The 17,137-nt window shown below is 52.0% G+C and overlaps 1 protein-coding gene across 1 annotated transcript; it reads right to left on the bottom strand.

Annotated features, from left to right (window-relative positions):
- Window positions 1-5,338: 5,338 nt before the first annotated feature.
- Window positions 5,339-8,726, bottom strand: LOC147596616 (syncytin-A-like). Its single transcript, XM_086769472.1, has 3 exons — window positions 8,646-8,726; window positions 6,201-6,873; window positions 5,339-5,349 (listed from the first exon to the last, which is right to left on the bottom strand). Exons 1-3 carry the CDS (start codon window positions 8,724-8,726, stop codon window positions 5,339-5,341), a joined length of 765 nt encoding a protein of 254 aa, XP_086625598.1.
- Between the last annotated feature and the right edge of the window lie 8,411 nt (window positions 8,727-17,137).

Raw genomic sequence — 17,137 nt, 5'->3', positions numbered from 1 at the left:
TTTCAGTGGGCGCCCAGGTGCAGCTGGTGGTAAACGTCGAAGCCCTGTTCGTCAGGGAAAGCCCGGAGCCCCGATGTCTGTGGTGCTGTAGATGCGCTGCCAATGGCCGGTGATGAGCAGCAAGAGCTTGAGTGGCTGGCACTTTCGGTGTGGGAGCAATCGTCCAACGTTCGTGATTTTTCGGGTTTTTTTCGGTGGGCCCCCCAGGTGCAGCTGGTGGTAAACCTCGAAGCCCTGTTCGTCAGGGAAAGCCCGGAGCACCGATGTCTGTGGTGCTGTAGATGCGCTGCCAATGGCCGGGGAGGAGCAGCAAGAGCTTGAGTTGCTGGCACTTTCGGTGTGGGAGCAATCGTCCAACGTTCGTGATTTTTCTTGGGTTTTCTTCGGTGGGCCCCCCAGGTGCAGGTGGTGGTAAACGTCGAAGCCCTGTTCGTCAGGGAAAGCCCGGAGCCCCGATGTCTGTGGTGCTGTAGATGCGCTGCCAGTGGCCGGGGAGGAGCAGCAGGAGCTTGACTGGCTGGCACTTTCGGTGTGGGAGCAATCGTCCAACGTTCATGATTTTTTTGCGTTTTTTTTTAGTGCGTGCCCAGGTGCAGCTGGTGGTAAACGTCAAAGCCCTGTTCGTCAGGGAAAGCCCGGAGCCCCGATGTCTGTGGTGCTGTAGATGCGCTGCCAATGGCCGGTGAGGAGCAGCAGGAGCTTGACTGGCTGGCACTTTCGGTGTGGGAGAAATCGTCTGACGTTCATGATTTTTCGGGTTTTTTTCAGTGGGCCCCCCAGGTGCAGGTGGTTGTAAAGGTGTAAGCCCTGTTCGTCAGGGAAAGCCTGGAGCCCCGATGTCTGTGGTGCTGTAGATGTGCTGCCAATGGCCGGGGAGGAGCAGCAAGAGCTTGACTGGCTGGCACTTTCGGTGTGGGAGCAATCGTCCGACGTTCATGATTTTTCGGGTTTTTTTCAGTGGGCCCCCCAGGTGCAGCTGGTGGTAAACCTCGAAGCCCTGTTCGTCAGGGAAAGCCCGGAGCCCCGATGTCTGTGGTGCTGTAGATGCGCTGCCAATGGCCGGGGAGGAGCAGGAAGAGCTTGACTGGCTGGCACTTTCGGTGTGGGAGCAATCGTCCAACGTTCGTGATTTTTCTTGGGTTTTTTTCGGTGGGCCCCCCAGGTGCAGGTGGTGGTAAACGTCGAAGCCCTGTTCGTCAGGGAAAGCCCGGAGCCCCGATGTCTGTGGTGCTGTAGATGCGCTGCCAGTGGCCGGGGAGGAGCAGCAGGAGCTTGACTGGCTGGCACTTTCGGTGTGGGAGCAATCGTCCGACGTTCATGATTTTTTTGCGTTTTTTTTTAGTGCGTGCCCAGGTGCAGGTGGTGGTAAACGTCAAAGCCCTGTTCGTCAGGGAAAGCCCGGAGCCCCGATGTCTGTGGTGCTGTAGATGCGCTGCCAATGGCCGGTGAGGAGCAGCAGGAGCTTGACTGGCTGGCAATTTCGGTGTGGGAGCAATCGTCCGACGTTCGTGATTTTTCGGGGTTTTTTTCAGTGGGCCCCCCAGGTGCAGCTGGTGATAAAAGTCGAAGCCCTGTTCGTTAGGGAAAGCCCGGAGCCCCGATGTCTGTGGTGCTGTAGATGCGCTGCCAATGGCCGGTGAGGAGCAGCAGGAGCTTGACTGGCTGGCACTTTCGGTGTGGGAGCAATCGTCCGACGTTCATGATTTTTCGGGGTTTTTTTCAGTGGGCCCCCCAGGTGCAGGTGGTGATAAAAGTCGAAGCCCTGTTCGTCAGGGAAAGCCCGGAGCCCCGATGTCTGTGGTGCTGTAGGTGTGCTGCCAATGGCCGGTGAGGAGCAGCAAGAGCTTGAGTTGCTGGCGCTTTCGGTGTGGGAGCAATCGTCCGACATTCGTGATTTTTCGGGGTTATTATGGAGTGGGCGCCCAAGTGCAGCTGGTGGTAAACATCGAAGCCCTGTTCGTCAGGGAAAGCCCGGAGCCCCGATGTCTGTGGTGCTGTAGATGCGCTGCCAATGGCAGGTGAGGAGCAGCAGGAGCTTAACCGGCTGGCACATTCGGTGTGGGAGCAATCGTCGGACGTTCGTGATTTTTCGGGGTTAATCTCCAGCGGGTGCCCAGGTGCAGCTGGTGGTAAAGGTCGAAGCCCTGTTCGTCAGGGAAAGCCCGGTGCCCCGATATCTGTGGTGCTGTAGATGCGCTGCCAATGGCCGGTGAGGAGCAGCAAGAGCTTGACTGCCTGGCACTTTCTGTGTGGCAGCAATCGTCCGTCGTTCATGATTTTTCAGGTTTTCTTTAGTGAACGCCCAGGTGCAGCTGGTGGTAAACGTCAAAGCCCTGTTCGTCAGGGAAAGTCCGGAGCCCCAATGTCTGTGCTGCTGTAGATGCGCTGCCAATGGCAGGTGAGGAGCAGCAAGAGCTTAACTGGCTGGCACTTTCGGTGTGGGAGCAATCGTCCGACATTCGTGATTTTTCGGGGTTTATTTCCAGCGGGCGCCCAGGTGCAGCTGGTGGTAAACGTCGAAGCTCTGTTCCTCAGGGAGTGCCCGGAGCCCCGATGTCTGTCGTGCTGTAGATGCCCTGCCAATGGCCGGTGAGGAGCAGCAGGAGCTTGACTGGCTGGCACATTCGGTGTGGGAGCAATCGTCCGACGTTAGTGATTTTTCGGGGTTAATCTCCAGCGGGTGCCCAGGTCCAGCGGGTGGTAAAGGTCGAAGCCCTGTTCGTCAGGGAATACCTGGACCCCGATGTCTGTGGTGCTGTAGATGCGCTGCCAATGACCGCTGAGGAGCAGCATGAGCTTGAGTTGCTGGCACATTCGGTGTGGGAGCAATCGTCCGACGTTCGTGATTTTTCTTGGGTTTTTTTCCACTGGGTGCCCAGGTGCAGCTGGTGGTAAACGTCGAAGCCCTGTTCGTCAGGGAAAGCCTGGAGCCCCGATGTCTGTGGTGCTGTAGTTGTGCTGCCAATGGCCGGTGAGGAGCAGCAAGAGCTTGGTTTGCTGTCACTTTTGGTGTGGGAGCAATCGTCCGACGTTCATGATTTTTTGGGGTTTTTTTTCCAGTGGGTGCCCAGGTGCAGCTGGTGATTAAACGTCGAAGCCCTGTTCGTCAGGGAAAGACCGGAGCCCCGATATCTGTGGTGCTGTAGATGCGCTGCCAATGGCTGGTGAGGAGCAGCAGGAGCTTGAGATTCTGCCACTTTCAGCGTGGGAGCAATCGTCCGACGTTCGTGATTTTTCAGGTATTTTTTGGAGTGCGCTCCCAGATGCAGCAGGTGGTAAACGTCAAAGTCCTGTTCATCAGGGAATGCCCGGAGCCCCGATGTCTGTGGTGCTGTAGATGCACTGCCAATGGCTGGTGAGGAGCAGCAAGAGCTTGACTGGCTGGCACTTTTGGTGTGGGAGCAATCGTCCGACGTTCCTGATTTTTCGGGGTTAATCTGCAGCGGGCGCCCAGGTGCAGCTGATAGTAAACGTCGAAGCCCTGTTCGTCAGGGAAAGCCCGGAGCCCCGATGTCTGTGGTGCTGTAGACGCGCTGCCAATGGCCGGTGAGGAGCAGTAGGAGCTTGAGTTGCTGGCACTTTCGGTGTGGGAGCAATCGTCCGACGTTCATGATTTTATGGGGTTTTTTCAGTGGGCGCCCAGGTGCAGCTGGTGGTAAACGTCGAAGCCCTGTTCGTCAGGGAAAGCCCGGAGCCCCCATGTCTGTGGTGCTGTAGATGCGCTGCCAATGGCTGGTGAGGAGCAGGAAGAGCTTGACTGGCTGGCACTTTTGGTGTGGGAGCAATCGTCCGACGTTCTTGATTTTTAAGGTTTTTTTTGGAGTGCGCGCCCAAGTGCAGCAGGTGGTAAACGTCGAAGCCCTGTTCGTCAGGGAAAGCGCGGAGCCCCCATGTCTGTGGTGCTGTAGATGCGCTGCCAATGGCCGGTGAGGAGCAGCAAGAGCTTGACTAGCTGGCACTTTTTCTGTGGGAGCAATCGTGCGACGTTCTTGATTTTTCAGGTATTTTTTGGAGTGGGTGCCCAGGTGCAGCTGGTGGTAAATTTCAATGCCCTGTTCGTCAGGGAAAGCCCGGAGCCTGATATCTGTGGTGCTGTAGATGCGCTGCCAATGGCCGGTGAGGAGCAGCAAGAGCTTGACTGGCTGGCACTTTCGGTGTGGGAGCAATCGTCCGACGTTCGTGATTTTTTGGGGTTAATCTCCAGCGGGTGCCCAGGTGCAGCGGGTGGTAAATGTCGAAGCCCTGTTCGTCAGGGAATACCCGGAGCCCCGACGTCTGTGGTGCTGTAGATGCACTGCCAATGGCTGGTGAGGAGCAGCAACAGCTTGACTGGCTGGCACTTTCAGTGTGGGAGCAATCGTCCGACGTTCGTGATTTTTCGGGGTTTTATTTCAGTGGGCGCCCAGGTGCAGCTGGTGGTAAACGTCGAAGGCCTGTTCGTCAGGGAAAGCCCGGAGCCCCGATGTCTGTGGTGCTGTAGATGTGCTGCCAATGGCCGGTGAGGAGCAGCAAGAGCTTGACTGGCTGGCACTTTCGGTGTGGGAGCAATCGTCCGACGTTCGTGATTTTTCGGGGTTTTTTTCCAATGGGCGCCCAGGTGCACCTGGTGGTAAACGTTGAAGCCCTGTTCGTCAGGGAATGCCCGGAGCCCCGATCTCTGTGGTGCTGTAGATGCGCTGCCAATGGCTGGTGAGGAGCAGCAAGAGCTTGAGTTGCTGGCATTTTCAGTGTGGGAGCTATCGTCCGACGTTCGTGATTTTTCGGGGTTAATCTCCAGCGGGCGCCCAGGTGCAGCGGGTGGTAAATGTCGAAGCCCTGTTCGTCAGGGAAAGCCCGGAGCCCCAATGTCTGTGGTGCTGTAGATGCGCTGCCAATGGCTGGTGAGGAGCAGCAAGAGCTTGACTGGCTGGCACTTTTGGTGTGGGAGCAATCGTCCGACGTTTGTGAATTTTCGGGGTTTTTTTCCAGTGGGCGCCCAGGTGCAGCGGGTGGTAAATGTCAAAGCCCTGTTCTTCAGGGAATACCCGGAGCCCCGATGTCTGTGGTGCTGTAGTTGTGCTGCCAATGGCTGGTGAGGAGCAGCAGGAGCTTGAGTTTCTGGAACTTTCGGTGTGGGAGCAATCGTCCGACGTTCGTGATTTTTCGGGTTTTTTTTTTAGTAGGCGCCCAGGTGCAGCTGGTGCTAAACGTCGAAGCCCTGTTCGTCAGGGAAAGCCCGGACCCCCATGTCTGTGGTGCTGTAGATGCGCTGCCAATGGCAGGTGAGGAGCAGCAAGAACTTGAGTTGCTGGCACTTTCGGTGTGGGAGCAATCGTCCGATGTTCGTGATTTTTCGGGGTTAATCTCCAGCTGGCGCCCAGGTGCAGCGGGTGGTAAATGTCGAAGCCCTGTTCGTCAGGGAAAGCCCGGAGCCCCGATGTCTGTGGTGCTGTAGATGCCCTGCTAATGGCCGGTGAGGAGCAGCAAGAGCTTGACTGGCTGGCACTTTCGGTGTAGGAGCAATCGTCCGACGTTCGTGATTTTTCGGGGTTAATCTGCAGCGGGCGCCCAGGTGCAGCTGGTAGTAAAGGTCGAAGCCCTGTTCGTCAGGGAAAGCCCGGAGCCCCGATGTCTGTGGTGCTTTAGATGCGCTGCCAATGGCCGGTGAGGAGCAGCAAGAGCTTGACTGTTGACGCGGAAGTAACGGACACTGCTGACGACCACTATGATCAAGCAAATGCCAATTTATTGTTGATACATCCCAGTTAATATAGCCCTTCTAATTCCGTATCATGCGCAAGCTCTCTACTAATTGCTTAACTATATCATGCACGCGCTCCTAGCTAAAATATGATTCGTTAAGTCTCTATGTTCACGCGCACGACTCTCTCCACCTGCACCCTGTATCACGTTCAGCCCCCAGTCACGTATGCCAGCTGTTTTCCTTCTTCTCAAGGTTGCTTCGTTTACTTTCTCACAGGCAGCTTCATTACTTTCTCACAGACGGCCTCATTATTTTCTCACAGGTGGCTTCAGTATTTTTCTTACAGGCAGCTTCAGTACTTTCTCACAAGCGGCCTTATCGATGTCCTTGAGGCCTGCTACTCAAAAACAAAACAATTCCATTCGGTCTGGATTGTTCACTAAGTGCCCCTGGCTCTCCAGGTATCCAACAAATCCCCTTTTTTTTTTTTTAACAATCCAGACCCCAGTCATCATACGTTCCATAACTTTCACAAAGCATTTTAAAATACACCCCAATATCATTAGTGCCAACAGCAAAGCCACTAATATTACCAGCCCATGTACTATCAAATCTTTTAGCCAACCTGTGACTCCCAATGATTTTAGCCAGTCCGAAAGTCCATTTTCCACTTGTATTGCATGCATGTTCCGGCGTAACTCTGCCAACTGATAGTGTATTGATTTAGAGTGATCAGAAATATTCATGCAACACATACCTTCAAAATCTTCACATCCACGTCCATGCGCTAATAACAAAAAATCAACGGCTGCCCGATTCTGCAAAATAGCATGACGCATACTATCCGTGTCTTCTAACAATCCCGATAACATGCTAGAGGTTAAATTCATTTGCTTTTGTGCCCAACAAGCTAATCTATTTAAGCTAGCTAAAGCTTTTGCAGATGCCGCCCAAGGAACAAATATAGATAATGCTATACGCTCAGCTGTACCCAATAGGGTTAAATTGCCGTCACAGTTGGGAGCTAATACTTTTAGTGATCTCCTTGCTCGAGTACGATTTCGCAATACTTTCATAGATGGAGCAAACATTATCAATTTTCCAAAATAACACGGTCCTCCTATAGCCCCTTTTGGCACTCCCGACCAGGCCCGATCCCCACAAATTAAGAAGTATCCCGGGGGTATGGCCTTGGCCGTGTGTCGTGGTTTTGTTTAGTGAGGGGGGGCCTAGGGTGGTAGCTTCTGTAGGAAACTGCTAGAAGTCGCTCCCCTTTGTTCAGGGGACTTGGCCAGGCCTAGGGCGGACCCGCTGCTGGCCAAGGCCGAGCTGATTGGTAGCAGAATGTCTCGTGATAACACCTCTGCGATAACGTATTTAAGAATGGGAAAACAGAAAAAAAAAAGAGAGAGAAGAGAAGATGTGAAGAAGCTGAGCAAGGGCAGAGGCGCAGAGGGGGAGGCGCAGGCCTCATGGGCCTTGCAGGCCTCACCCTCTGGCCTCTCGCCAGGCAGCCGACTGGGCCCGACTCGGTCCAGCCTGGCTGCAAGAAGTGGAAAGGAGATGAGAAGTGAATAAGATGTAAAAAAAGATCCAGAGAGAAATCTACCAGCCTGTTGTGAGGAACGGCTGCAGACGCCAAGGTCAGTTCAGAAGGAGGGGGAGGAGTAATGCGGCTCCTGGCGAAGATTCCCCTGCAGCCTGTGGTGACGACCATGGTGGAGCAGGTTGTCCCCCTGCAGCCCATGGAGGTCCACGGAGGAGCAGAGATCCACTTGGAGCCCGTGAAGGACCCCGTACCGGGGGAGGTGGATGCCTGAAGGCAGCTGTGGCCCGTGGAGGGCCCGCTGGGACAGCTGTTCTGGAGAGACTGCACCCGTGGAAGAGATGACCCACGCCGGAGCAGTTCCACGAAGGACTGTGGCCCGTGGGAGGGACCCCACGCTGGAGCAGGGGAGGAATGTGAGGAGTTCTTCCCCCAACCATGAAGCAGCGGCGTAAAACAACGCGTGATGAACTGAGCACGACCCCCATTCCCTTTCCCCCCCCCTGTGCCGCTCGGGAGGGGGAGGTAGTAGAGATAATTTTAAGCTTGGGAAGAGGGAGGGGTGGATGTAGGTTATCTTGTTCTCTGTCTCATTATCCTGCTGTTTGTAGTAATAAATGAATAGTTTTCCCCAAGTCGAGTCTGTTTTGCCCGTGACGGTAACTTTAAGGATTTCTCCCTGTCCTTATCTCAAACCTCGAGCCGTTTTTCCTTATATTTTCTCTCCCTGTTCTCTCGGAAGGTGGGGGGAGTGAGAGAGAGACTGCGTAGTCTGGTCCGATCGGGGCTGAACTACGACACCGTGTCATTCACCCAAAGAGGCATCTTTGAACCTTTGATTTCTGCTCCCACTGCTCCATTACAATAATCTCCTGAGCTGTTTTGATAAGTATACACAGGTTTTCCTTGGGCGTCAGTCATTTTACTAGTTACATCAGTCCATTGGTTCCTGTTCCATGCTGTATTTACCCCCTTTTCTGTAAAAAGGGGACCTCCCAGCATAAAACAAGACCCTGAACCATTTAAGGATCCCATTAGATCTAACTCTTGTGGATCCCAAGGCAAACTGTGATTTAAATGCCTAATCACCAATGCTGCAGCTATTCCAATTTGATTGCTATTCCCAGAACAACACACCGGTTTCTGTCCAGGGCTGAGGCTGGCGCACTCCATCTTTGCGTGGCATGTTTGATTCACCACAGTCTCATTCAAAACAGTGTGATTATTGACCCATCCTTTCCAGTCATCCGGATTCCAATAGGGAGTACCAATCAGACACGTACGAAAAGGATCAGCAGGAGTAGCCATTGACACACAAAACGATGATTGGTTTGTAATGTTGGCAAATGTCAGCCACATGTTTGGTCTGGGGTCAATACGATGTAAGTCTACAGTCTCACCAACACACCCAGTTACCAGCATCAGGAGGAGGATGATGATGCATCCTGCTGTCCCAGGTCTTCCTTCCAAGGTTTCACCCATCGACTTGGAACCCATCGTGGTCCTTCGTCTGTCAAAACACAAACATAACCTCGACCGGTCATTTTCACTTCTGCCGGACCTCTCCATTCCCCAGTTTTTAAATCCCGGTACTGCACCTTCACCGAATCACTTTTCTGCAGTCCAGATTGCAATGACATATGATGAATTACAATTGGAGGAGATTCACGGTCTCCTGTTAATCTCAGATAATTTAGCACATAAAGCGCTTTTGCAAGCCTTTCAGAGGGTGCCGGCTCTCCCCCTTTTTGTTTTTGCAAAAGCGATTTTAAGGTGGCATGTGCACACTCTACAATGGCTTGGCCTGTAGGGGAGTGAGGAATACCTGTTACTCTGCGAATACCCCATAGTTGGCAAAAGCGTACAAACGTTTGCGAAACATATGCAGGGCCATTGTCAGTTTTGATTTCTTGAGGAGCTCCTAGTGCGGCAATGGCAGCATGCATATGCTTCAGAACATGTTTGGCTGTTTCCCCTGTTTGAGCAGTGGCCCATATTGCATGCGAGTAAGTGTCAATACTGACATGCACATACTTCTGACGTCCGAATTCTGCAATATGAGTAACATCCATTTGCCATAATTGCAAGGCGCCTAAACCTCGAGGGTTGACCCCAAGGCCTAGACCAGCTCCTGATTTTTGACAAGCAGGGCAGGACTGCACTATTCCTCGAGCATCTGAGAATTTTAAATCAAATTGTTTCGCTAGCACTTTAGCAGATTGATGTAAGAAATTATGAGATAAACGAGCCTGCTCAAACAGGTTAACTGTTTGATTTTTCCATGCAGCAGCGACTAGCTTGTCTACTATGTTGTTTCCTATAGACAAGCCTTGGTTAAACTGATGACTGCGAATGTGTGTTATAAAATAAGGTTCTCTGCGTTGATTTAGCAAAAACAACAGCTGCATCAATAACATATACAAAGTATTATTTTTTACTGTTTTTATCATGGCACGTTCTAAACGCTGTGTCGTGCCCACCACATATAATGAATCTGAAACAACATTTAGAGGCTCATCGTGCCACTGTTGAAAGGCCCACACCACTGCTCTCAGTTCAAGCGTCTGCAGGGAGTCCGTGATGTAACCTGTAAGAATTTGATGATTCCATTGGTTATTACTGTACCAAGCGATGGCAGCTCGTTTAGATTCCCTCCCAGCATCTGTAAATACTGTGAGTCCTTCTACTGGTACTTCCGACCTGCGAGGGGCTTCTTCAAAGTCTTGATTTTGCAACAGTGACAAAAGTTTGGCTGAAGGATAATGATTAGTTACAGCACCTGGGTAGTCAGCTAAAGCGACTTGAAGCATCTCTGAAGTTGCTAACAGCCAGTCCAAATAATTTTGAGCTATAGGTACAAATAGCCTTGTAGGTTCTTGAGCTGACAGTTCCAAAATCCTTCTTCTGCCTTTTATAATCATGTTAGCTAACAGCTCGACCCTTGTACAAACTGTGTTTTTGGGTTGGTAAGATAGAAATACCCATTCCAAAATTCTAATGTGCTGTTCTTCTGCTTGCACTATGAGCCCTATTAAATGTTGTCGCTTGGGTGACAAATTAACAATCAAAAACTGTAAAGGTAAATCATTAATTTTTCTTTGTGTGGTAGCTGTTAGAATTTTTTCTACAGTCTGGTCTAACACCTGTTTCTGTTCTACTGATAAAGTTCGCCGTTCATTTGGTTTGGTCGTAGTTCCCAGCAGGGGCATTAAAGGAGCTAAATCATCATTAGTGATTCCAGTGATGGATCTTACCCACTTGTCGTATGTCTCCCAACAATTTCTGAACATCTGAGAGGTTCTTAATGTCTGTATGAATTTGCATTTTTTGCGGTCGCACCGTGCTTCCAGTAATTACCCAGCCTAAATATTGCCATGGGCCTTTACGCTGTACTTTTTCAGGGGCAATTTTTAGTCCTTTTGGCTCTAAAGTTTTTATTAACTCTTGTAATATTTTTTCTGCATTCATTTTTTCGCCTGCTATTAAGATGTCATCCATATAATGATAGATTAACAAAGACTGATGCTCTTGCCGAAATGGCTGCAGAGCCCATGCGACAAAATTCTGACACATTGTGGGGGAATTTTTCATGCCTTGGGGTAGCACCACCCATTGATACCTTTTAGCAGGTTCCTGCTTGTTAACTGCTGGTACCGTGAAAGCAAATTTTTCTGCGTCATCTGGATGTAAAGGAATGGTGAAAAAACAATCTTTTAAATCAATAATAAGTAAATCCCAATTTTCAGGGATCATTACAGGGGAAGGTAATCCCGACTGTAAAGTTCCCATATCCTGCATGACAGCGTTTACTGCACGTAAATCATGCAGCAGTCGCCATCTACCCGATTTCTTTGGAATAGTAAAAACGGGGGTGTTCCAAGGGCTTATGGATGGCACAATATGACCTGCTTCCAATTGCTCATGTACTAGGTTCTGTAATATTTGCAGCCTATCCTGCTTTAGCGGCCATTGGTCTACCCACACTGGGGTTGCCGTCGTCCAGGTGAGTTTTAGAACAGGCTGCTTGACCATGGCCACCCCTAAAAAGGCTGGGTTACAAGCTGGGCTTTCATTTGGGACAGCACGTCTCGACCTAAAAGAGCTATAGGCATGTGCATTACATACGGCCTCGTGGTAACTACTGTACCATCTTGAAAATTAAATGACACTATTGATTTACTGATCATCGTGCACCGTGCGCCTCCCACCCCTACCACAGTAGTAACTGCTGGTACCAATGGCCAATTACAGGGCCACTTTGTTGCAGGAATAATGGTAACATCTGCACCCGTGTCAATTAGCATCGACAGCGCCAAGGATTGTCCATTAGGATGTTTAATTGTGACCTTTTCTTCTGGCTTTCCCCTGGCGATATCGATTGCCAATAAGACATTTGGCGCGCCGGTGGACCCAAAGCCTCCCCGGCCGCGGACGACCGAGTGTGCCCGAGGAACACATGCATGAAACGGTACCAATTGTGCTATCTTTGATTGTGCTGGTATGGTAAGGGGTGGTGTTAGTGTATACACCATAATCTTTATAGTCCCGCAATAATCTGCATCAATAATTCCAGGCACTATAAATATGCCTTTTCGAGACACTGATGAACGGCCTATAAGTAATGCACTTAACCCATGCCCTAACGGTCCTTGCTGATCAGAATCAACTAGTTGAACCTCTGAAGTTGTTAATGTCACATCTACTGCTGTTGCCAAGTCCTCTCCGGCACTGCCGACTGTGGCGGCCGCGCAGCGGTCCAAGCACCCTGTACTTGTGTCGTTGCGCGTGGGTGGAACGCGCTCCGTGCCCTGTTTCCCGATCGCAAACAGTCCTTAGTGAAATGACCCAATTTTCCACAACTAAAACACCTTTTGTTCTTTCTCTTTGCCTGCTTTTTTGGTACCAAGGGTTTAACTGCTGCACCTACGACAGCAGCCATGACTGTAGCCTTTTCTTCTTCTACCATTCGCTCGGCAGCTTCCAGCAGTTGCCCTGTACTAGATCCTTTTGGCAGCACACTAAGGACTCTCTTAGTTTTTTCATTAGCATTATTAAAGGCAAGCATATCTAAGAACTTTACTTTCATGTCATCATCCAGATCAGGGTGACCCATTATTGCAGCGTGCAACCGATCAATAAATTTCCCATATGGTTCTGTGGGACCTTGCCTTACTGACGTAAAGGCAGGTCCAGACTTTTCATCGTGCACCCTAGCAAGCGCTCTATAAGCCAAATCTTGGCCCAGTTCTAATACTTCGGTAGCAAATCGCGCTTGCCAATCAGATCGTGTGTAGGGTCCCGCTCCCATCAGCATTTGAGTTTGCACCCCAAATAATGGATCACCCTGTTGTCGAGGAGTTGCAGCTGCCTTATCACAAGCAGTCTGCCAGTGCTGAAAAAACTGCAGCTGCTGTGACGGTAGCAAAAGCATCTGGACAATCATTCTAATATCATAAGGAGTTAACAACTGTGACAAAAAAATATGCTGCAACACAGATTGAGTATATGATGATTTTAGCCCACACTGAGTAACTGCATTTTTAGCTTCCTTCAATATTTTCCAGTCTAATGCCTGCCACACACCTCTCCCGGTATTATCAGTCACAACTGGAAATGCCATAGGAAAAGGCTCTCCTTCTATCAAAGCATCTCGAATCACCTCTTTCCACCGTGCTATCGGATTCAAATCCCCGGCCCCTCCCGCCAGCGTCCCTTGTAAAGGTGCAAAAGGACTGATCTCACCCGATGGTCCGTTCGGAACGAATAGGTTGGATGCTGGCAGGTCTCGATGTGGCACAGGCGAAGGAGTTGACAAGTTTCCCAGTGACGCTTCTAGGCGAATCTCTAGGGCTTCCAGCCTTTTTAGCGTCTCTTCCAGCTGTGCGTCCTTGGAGCCAGATGAATGTTCATCCCCCTCCTCCTCATGCCGTGGTGGCGGGGAAGAAGGTGGTAATGGGGGATAAACCGGAGCTGTCGGTGTCGGCGAAAAGACTCGTGACTCTAAGCCTGCACTGGCGCAGCGTGGCGGGGTGCCTGGCAGTGGTACATCTGGTGGTGAAAGGCTTTCGGCAGTTTTTCCTTCTGGTGCTTGTATATCTCTAGTTATAGGGGCTGTGGCTGCAGCTCCTGCAGTCCTTGCTGGGACTCGAACCCCCCCACCCTCAGCACGAGCCGGGGCGGTGGCAGGGCTCGTTAAACCCGAGAACAGCATGCTAGTAGCAGAGGTGGACCCGCCGGCTGGAGTTAAGGCCGCAAAAGCAGATGCGGCAACTGAACGCTCGGCTTTCATGCTTATCAATGTTTCGTTAATTAGCCTCCACATAGTGGAGAGTTTGCTCGCCTCCTTTGATCCCTTACTTGTTTCATCCCACAGCTCTTTTCCTATCTTCTCCCATGTCGGGAGTTCAAAAGCATCATCAACTGTGGGAATTAATTCCCTTTTCTTTGCTCACTGCAGCAAAGCTTCTAGGACGGCCGAGTCATAACTCAGTCCTCTCACAGAGAGCATATGTTGGAGGAGCTTAACCACTGCTGACTCCTCTTTGGTCAGTGTGGACCCTATCTCCTCCCCGGCCGCTCGCCTGGCCAAGACGAGATTCCCTCCGTACCTTTTGTACCTTTTTGTGCTATAGCGACTTCCCGAGTGCCGGGGCAGCACTCGCCTTCGACCGGCTTCCGCCCCCTCTTCTTTTCCTATTTCGGTTCCGTCGGGATGTCAAACGCCGATCTGAGGGTCCCTGTTCGGGCGCCACCTGTTGACGCGGAAGTAACGGACACTGCTGACGACCAATATGATCAAGCAAATGCCAATTTATTGTTGATACATCCCAGTTAATATAGCCCTTCTAATTCCGTATCATGCGCAAGCTCTCTACTAATTGGTTAACTATATCATGCACGCGCTCCTAGCTAAAATATGATTCGTTAAGTCTCTATGTTCACGCGCACGACTCTCTCCACCTGCACCCTGTATCACGTTCAGCCCCCAGTCACGTATGCCAGCTGTTTTCCTTCTTCTCAAGGTTGCTTCGTTTACTTTCTCACAGGCAGCTTCATTACTTTCTCACAGACGGCCTCATTATTTTCTCACAGGTGGCTTCAGTATTTTTCTTACAGGCAGCTTCAGTACTTTCTCACAAGCGGCCTTATCGATGTCCTTGAGGCCTGCTACTCAAAAAAAAAACAATTCCATTCGGTCTGGATTGTTCACTAAGTGCCCCTGGCTCTCCAGGTATCCAACACTTGACTGGCTGGCACTTTCGGTGTGGGAGCAATCGTCCGACGTTCGTGATTTTTCGGGGTTTTTTTTAGTAGGCGCCCAGGTGCAGCTGGTGGTAAACGTCGAAGCCCTGCTCGTCAGGGAAAGCCCGGAGCCCCGATGTCTGTGGTGCTGTAGATGCGCTGCCAATGACCGGTGAGGAGAAGCAGGAGCTTGACTGGCTGGCACTTTCTGTGTGGGAGCAATCGTCCGACGTTCGTGATTTTTCTTGGGTTTTTTTCCAATGGGCGCCCAGGTGCAGGTGGTGGTAAACGTCGAAGCACTGTTCGTCAGGGAAAGCCCGGAGCCCCGATATCTGTGGTGCTGTAGATGCGCTGCCAATGGCCGGTGAGGAGCAGCAAGAGCTTGACTGGCTGGCACTTTCGGTGTGGGAGCAATAGTCCGACGTTCATGATTTTTCGGGGTTTTTTTCAGTGGGCCCCCCAGGTGCAGCTGGTGGTAAACGTCGAAGCCCTGTTCGTCAGGGAAAGCCCGGAGCCCCGATGTCTGTGGTGCTGTAGATGCGCTGCCAATGGCCGGGGAGGAGCAGCAAGAGCTTGACTGGCTGGAACTTTTTGTGTGGGAGCAATCATCCGACGTTCATGATTTTTCGGGGTTTTTTTCAGTGGGCCCCCCAGGTGCAGCTGGTGGTAAAGGTCGAAGCCCTGTTCGTCAGGGAAAGCCCGGAGCCCCGATGTCTGTGGTGCTGTAGATGCGCTGCCAATGTCCGGTGATGAGCAGCAAGAGCTTGAGTTGCTGGCACTTTCGGTGTGGGAGCAATTGTCCAACGTTCGTGATTTTTCTTGGGTTTTTTTCCAATGGGCGCCCAGGTGCAGGTGGTGGTAAACGTCGAAGCCCTGTTCGTCAGGGAAAGCCCGGAGCCCCGATGTCTGTGGTGCTGTAGATGCGCTGCCAATGGCCGGTGAGGAGCAGCAGGAGCTTGACTGGCTGGCACTTTTTGTGTGGGAGCAATCGTCCGACGTTCGTGATTTTTCGGGTTTTTTTGGAGTGTGCGACCAGGTGCAGCTGGTGATAAACGTCGAAGCCCTGTTCGTCAGGGAAAGCCCGGAGCCCCGATGTCTGTGGTGCTGTAGATGCGCTGCCAATGGCCGGTGATGAGCAGCAAGAGCTTGACTGGCTGGCACTTTCGGTGTGGGAGAAATCGTCCAACGTTCGTGATTTTTCTTGGGTTTTTTTCCAATGGGGGCAGAGGTGCAGGGGGTGGTAAAGGTCGAAGCCCTGTTCGTCAGGGAAAGCCCGGAGCCCCGATGTCTGTGGTGCTGTAGATGCCCTGCCAATGGCCGGTGAGGAGCAGCAAGAGCTTGACTGGCTGGCACTTTCGGTGTGGGAGCAATCGTCCGACGTTCATGATTTTTCGGGGTTTTTTTCAGTGGGCCCCCCAGGTGCACCTGGTGGTAAACCTCGAAGCCCTGTTCGTCAGGGAAAGCCCGGAGCCCCGATGTCTGTGGTGCTGTAGATGCGCTGCCAATAGCCGGGGAGGAGCAGCAAGAGCTTGACTGGCTGGCACTTTCGGTGTGGGAGCAATCGTCCGACGTTCATGATTTTTCGGGTTTTATTTTAGTGGGCCCCCCAGGCGCAGGTGGTGGTAAAAGTCGAAGCCCTGTTCGTCAGGGAAAGCCCGGAGCCCCGATGTCTGTGCTGCTGTAGATGTGCTGCCAATGGCCAGTGAGGAGCAGCAAGAGCTTGACTGGCTGGCACTTTCGGTGTGGGAGCAATCGTACAACGTTCGTGATTTTTCTTGGGTTTTTTTCCAATGGGCGCCCAGGTGCAGGTGGTGGTAAACGTCGAAGCCCTGTTCGTCAGGGAAAGCCCGGAGCCCCGATGTCTGTGGTGCTGTAGATGCGCTGCCAATGGCCGGTGAGGAGCAGCAAGAGCTTGACTGGCTGGCACTTTTTGTGTGGGAGTAATCATCCGACGTTCCCGATTTTTGGGGGTTTCTTTCAGTGGGCCCCCCAGGTGCAGCTGGTGGTAAAGGTTCAAGCCCTGTTCGTCAGGGAAAGCCCGGAGCCCCGATGTCTGTGGTGCTGTAGATGGGCTGCCAATGGCCGGTGATGAGCAGCAAGAGCTTGACTGGCTGGCACTTTCGGTGTGGCAGCAATCGTCCGACGTTCATGATTTTGCGGGGCTTTTTTGGCGTGGGCGCCCAGGTGCAGCTGGTGGTAAATGTCAAAGCCCTGTTCGTCAGGGAAAGCCCGGAGCCCCGATGTCTGTAGTGCTGTAGATGCGCTGCCAATGGCCGGGGAGGAAGAGCAAGAGCTTGACTGGCTGGCACTTTCGGTGTGGGAGCAATCGTCCGACGTTCGTGATTTTTCGGGGCTTTTTTGGAGTGGGCGCCCAGGTGCAGCTGGTGGTAAACATCGAAGCCCTGTTCGTCAGGGAAAGCCCGGAAACCCGATGTCTGTGGTGCTGTAGATGCGCTGCCAATGGCCGGTGAGGAGTAGCAAGAGCTTGAGTTGCTGGCACTTTCGGTGCGAGAGCTATCGTCCGAAGTTCATGATCTTTTGAGTTTTTTTTTAGTGGGCGCCCAGGCGCAGCTGGTGGTAAACGTTGAAGCCCTGTTCAACAGGGAAAGCCCGGAGCCCCGATGTCTGTGGTGCTGTAGATGCGCTGCCAATGGCCGGTGAGGAGC

Source organism: Chlamydotis macqueenii, chromosome W (assembly GCF_036417535.1).
Source record: "Chlamydotis macqueenii isolate bChlMac1 chromosome W, bChlMac1.mat, whole genome shotgun sequence".
NCBI classification, from domain to species: Eukaryota; Metazoa; Chordata; class Aves; order Otidiformes; family Otididae; genus Chlamydotis; species Chlamydotis macqueenii.
This window is presented reverse-complemented; position numbering and strand designations above follow the sequence as displayed.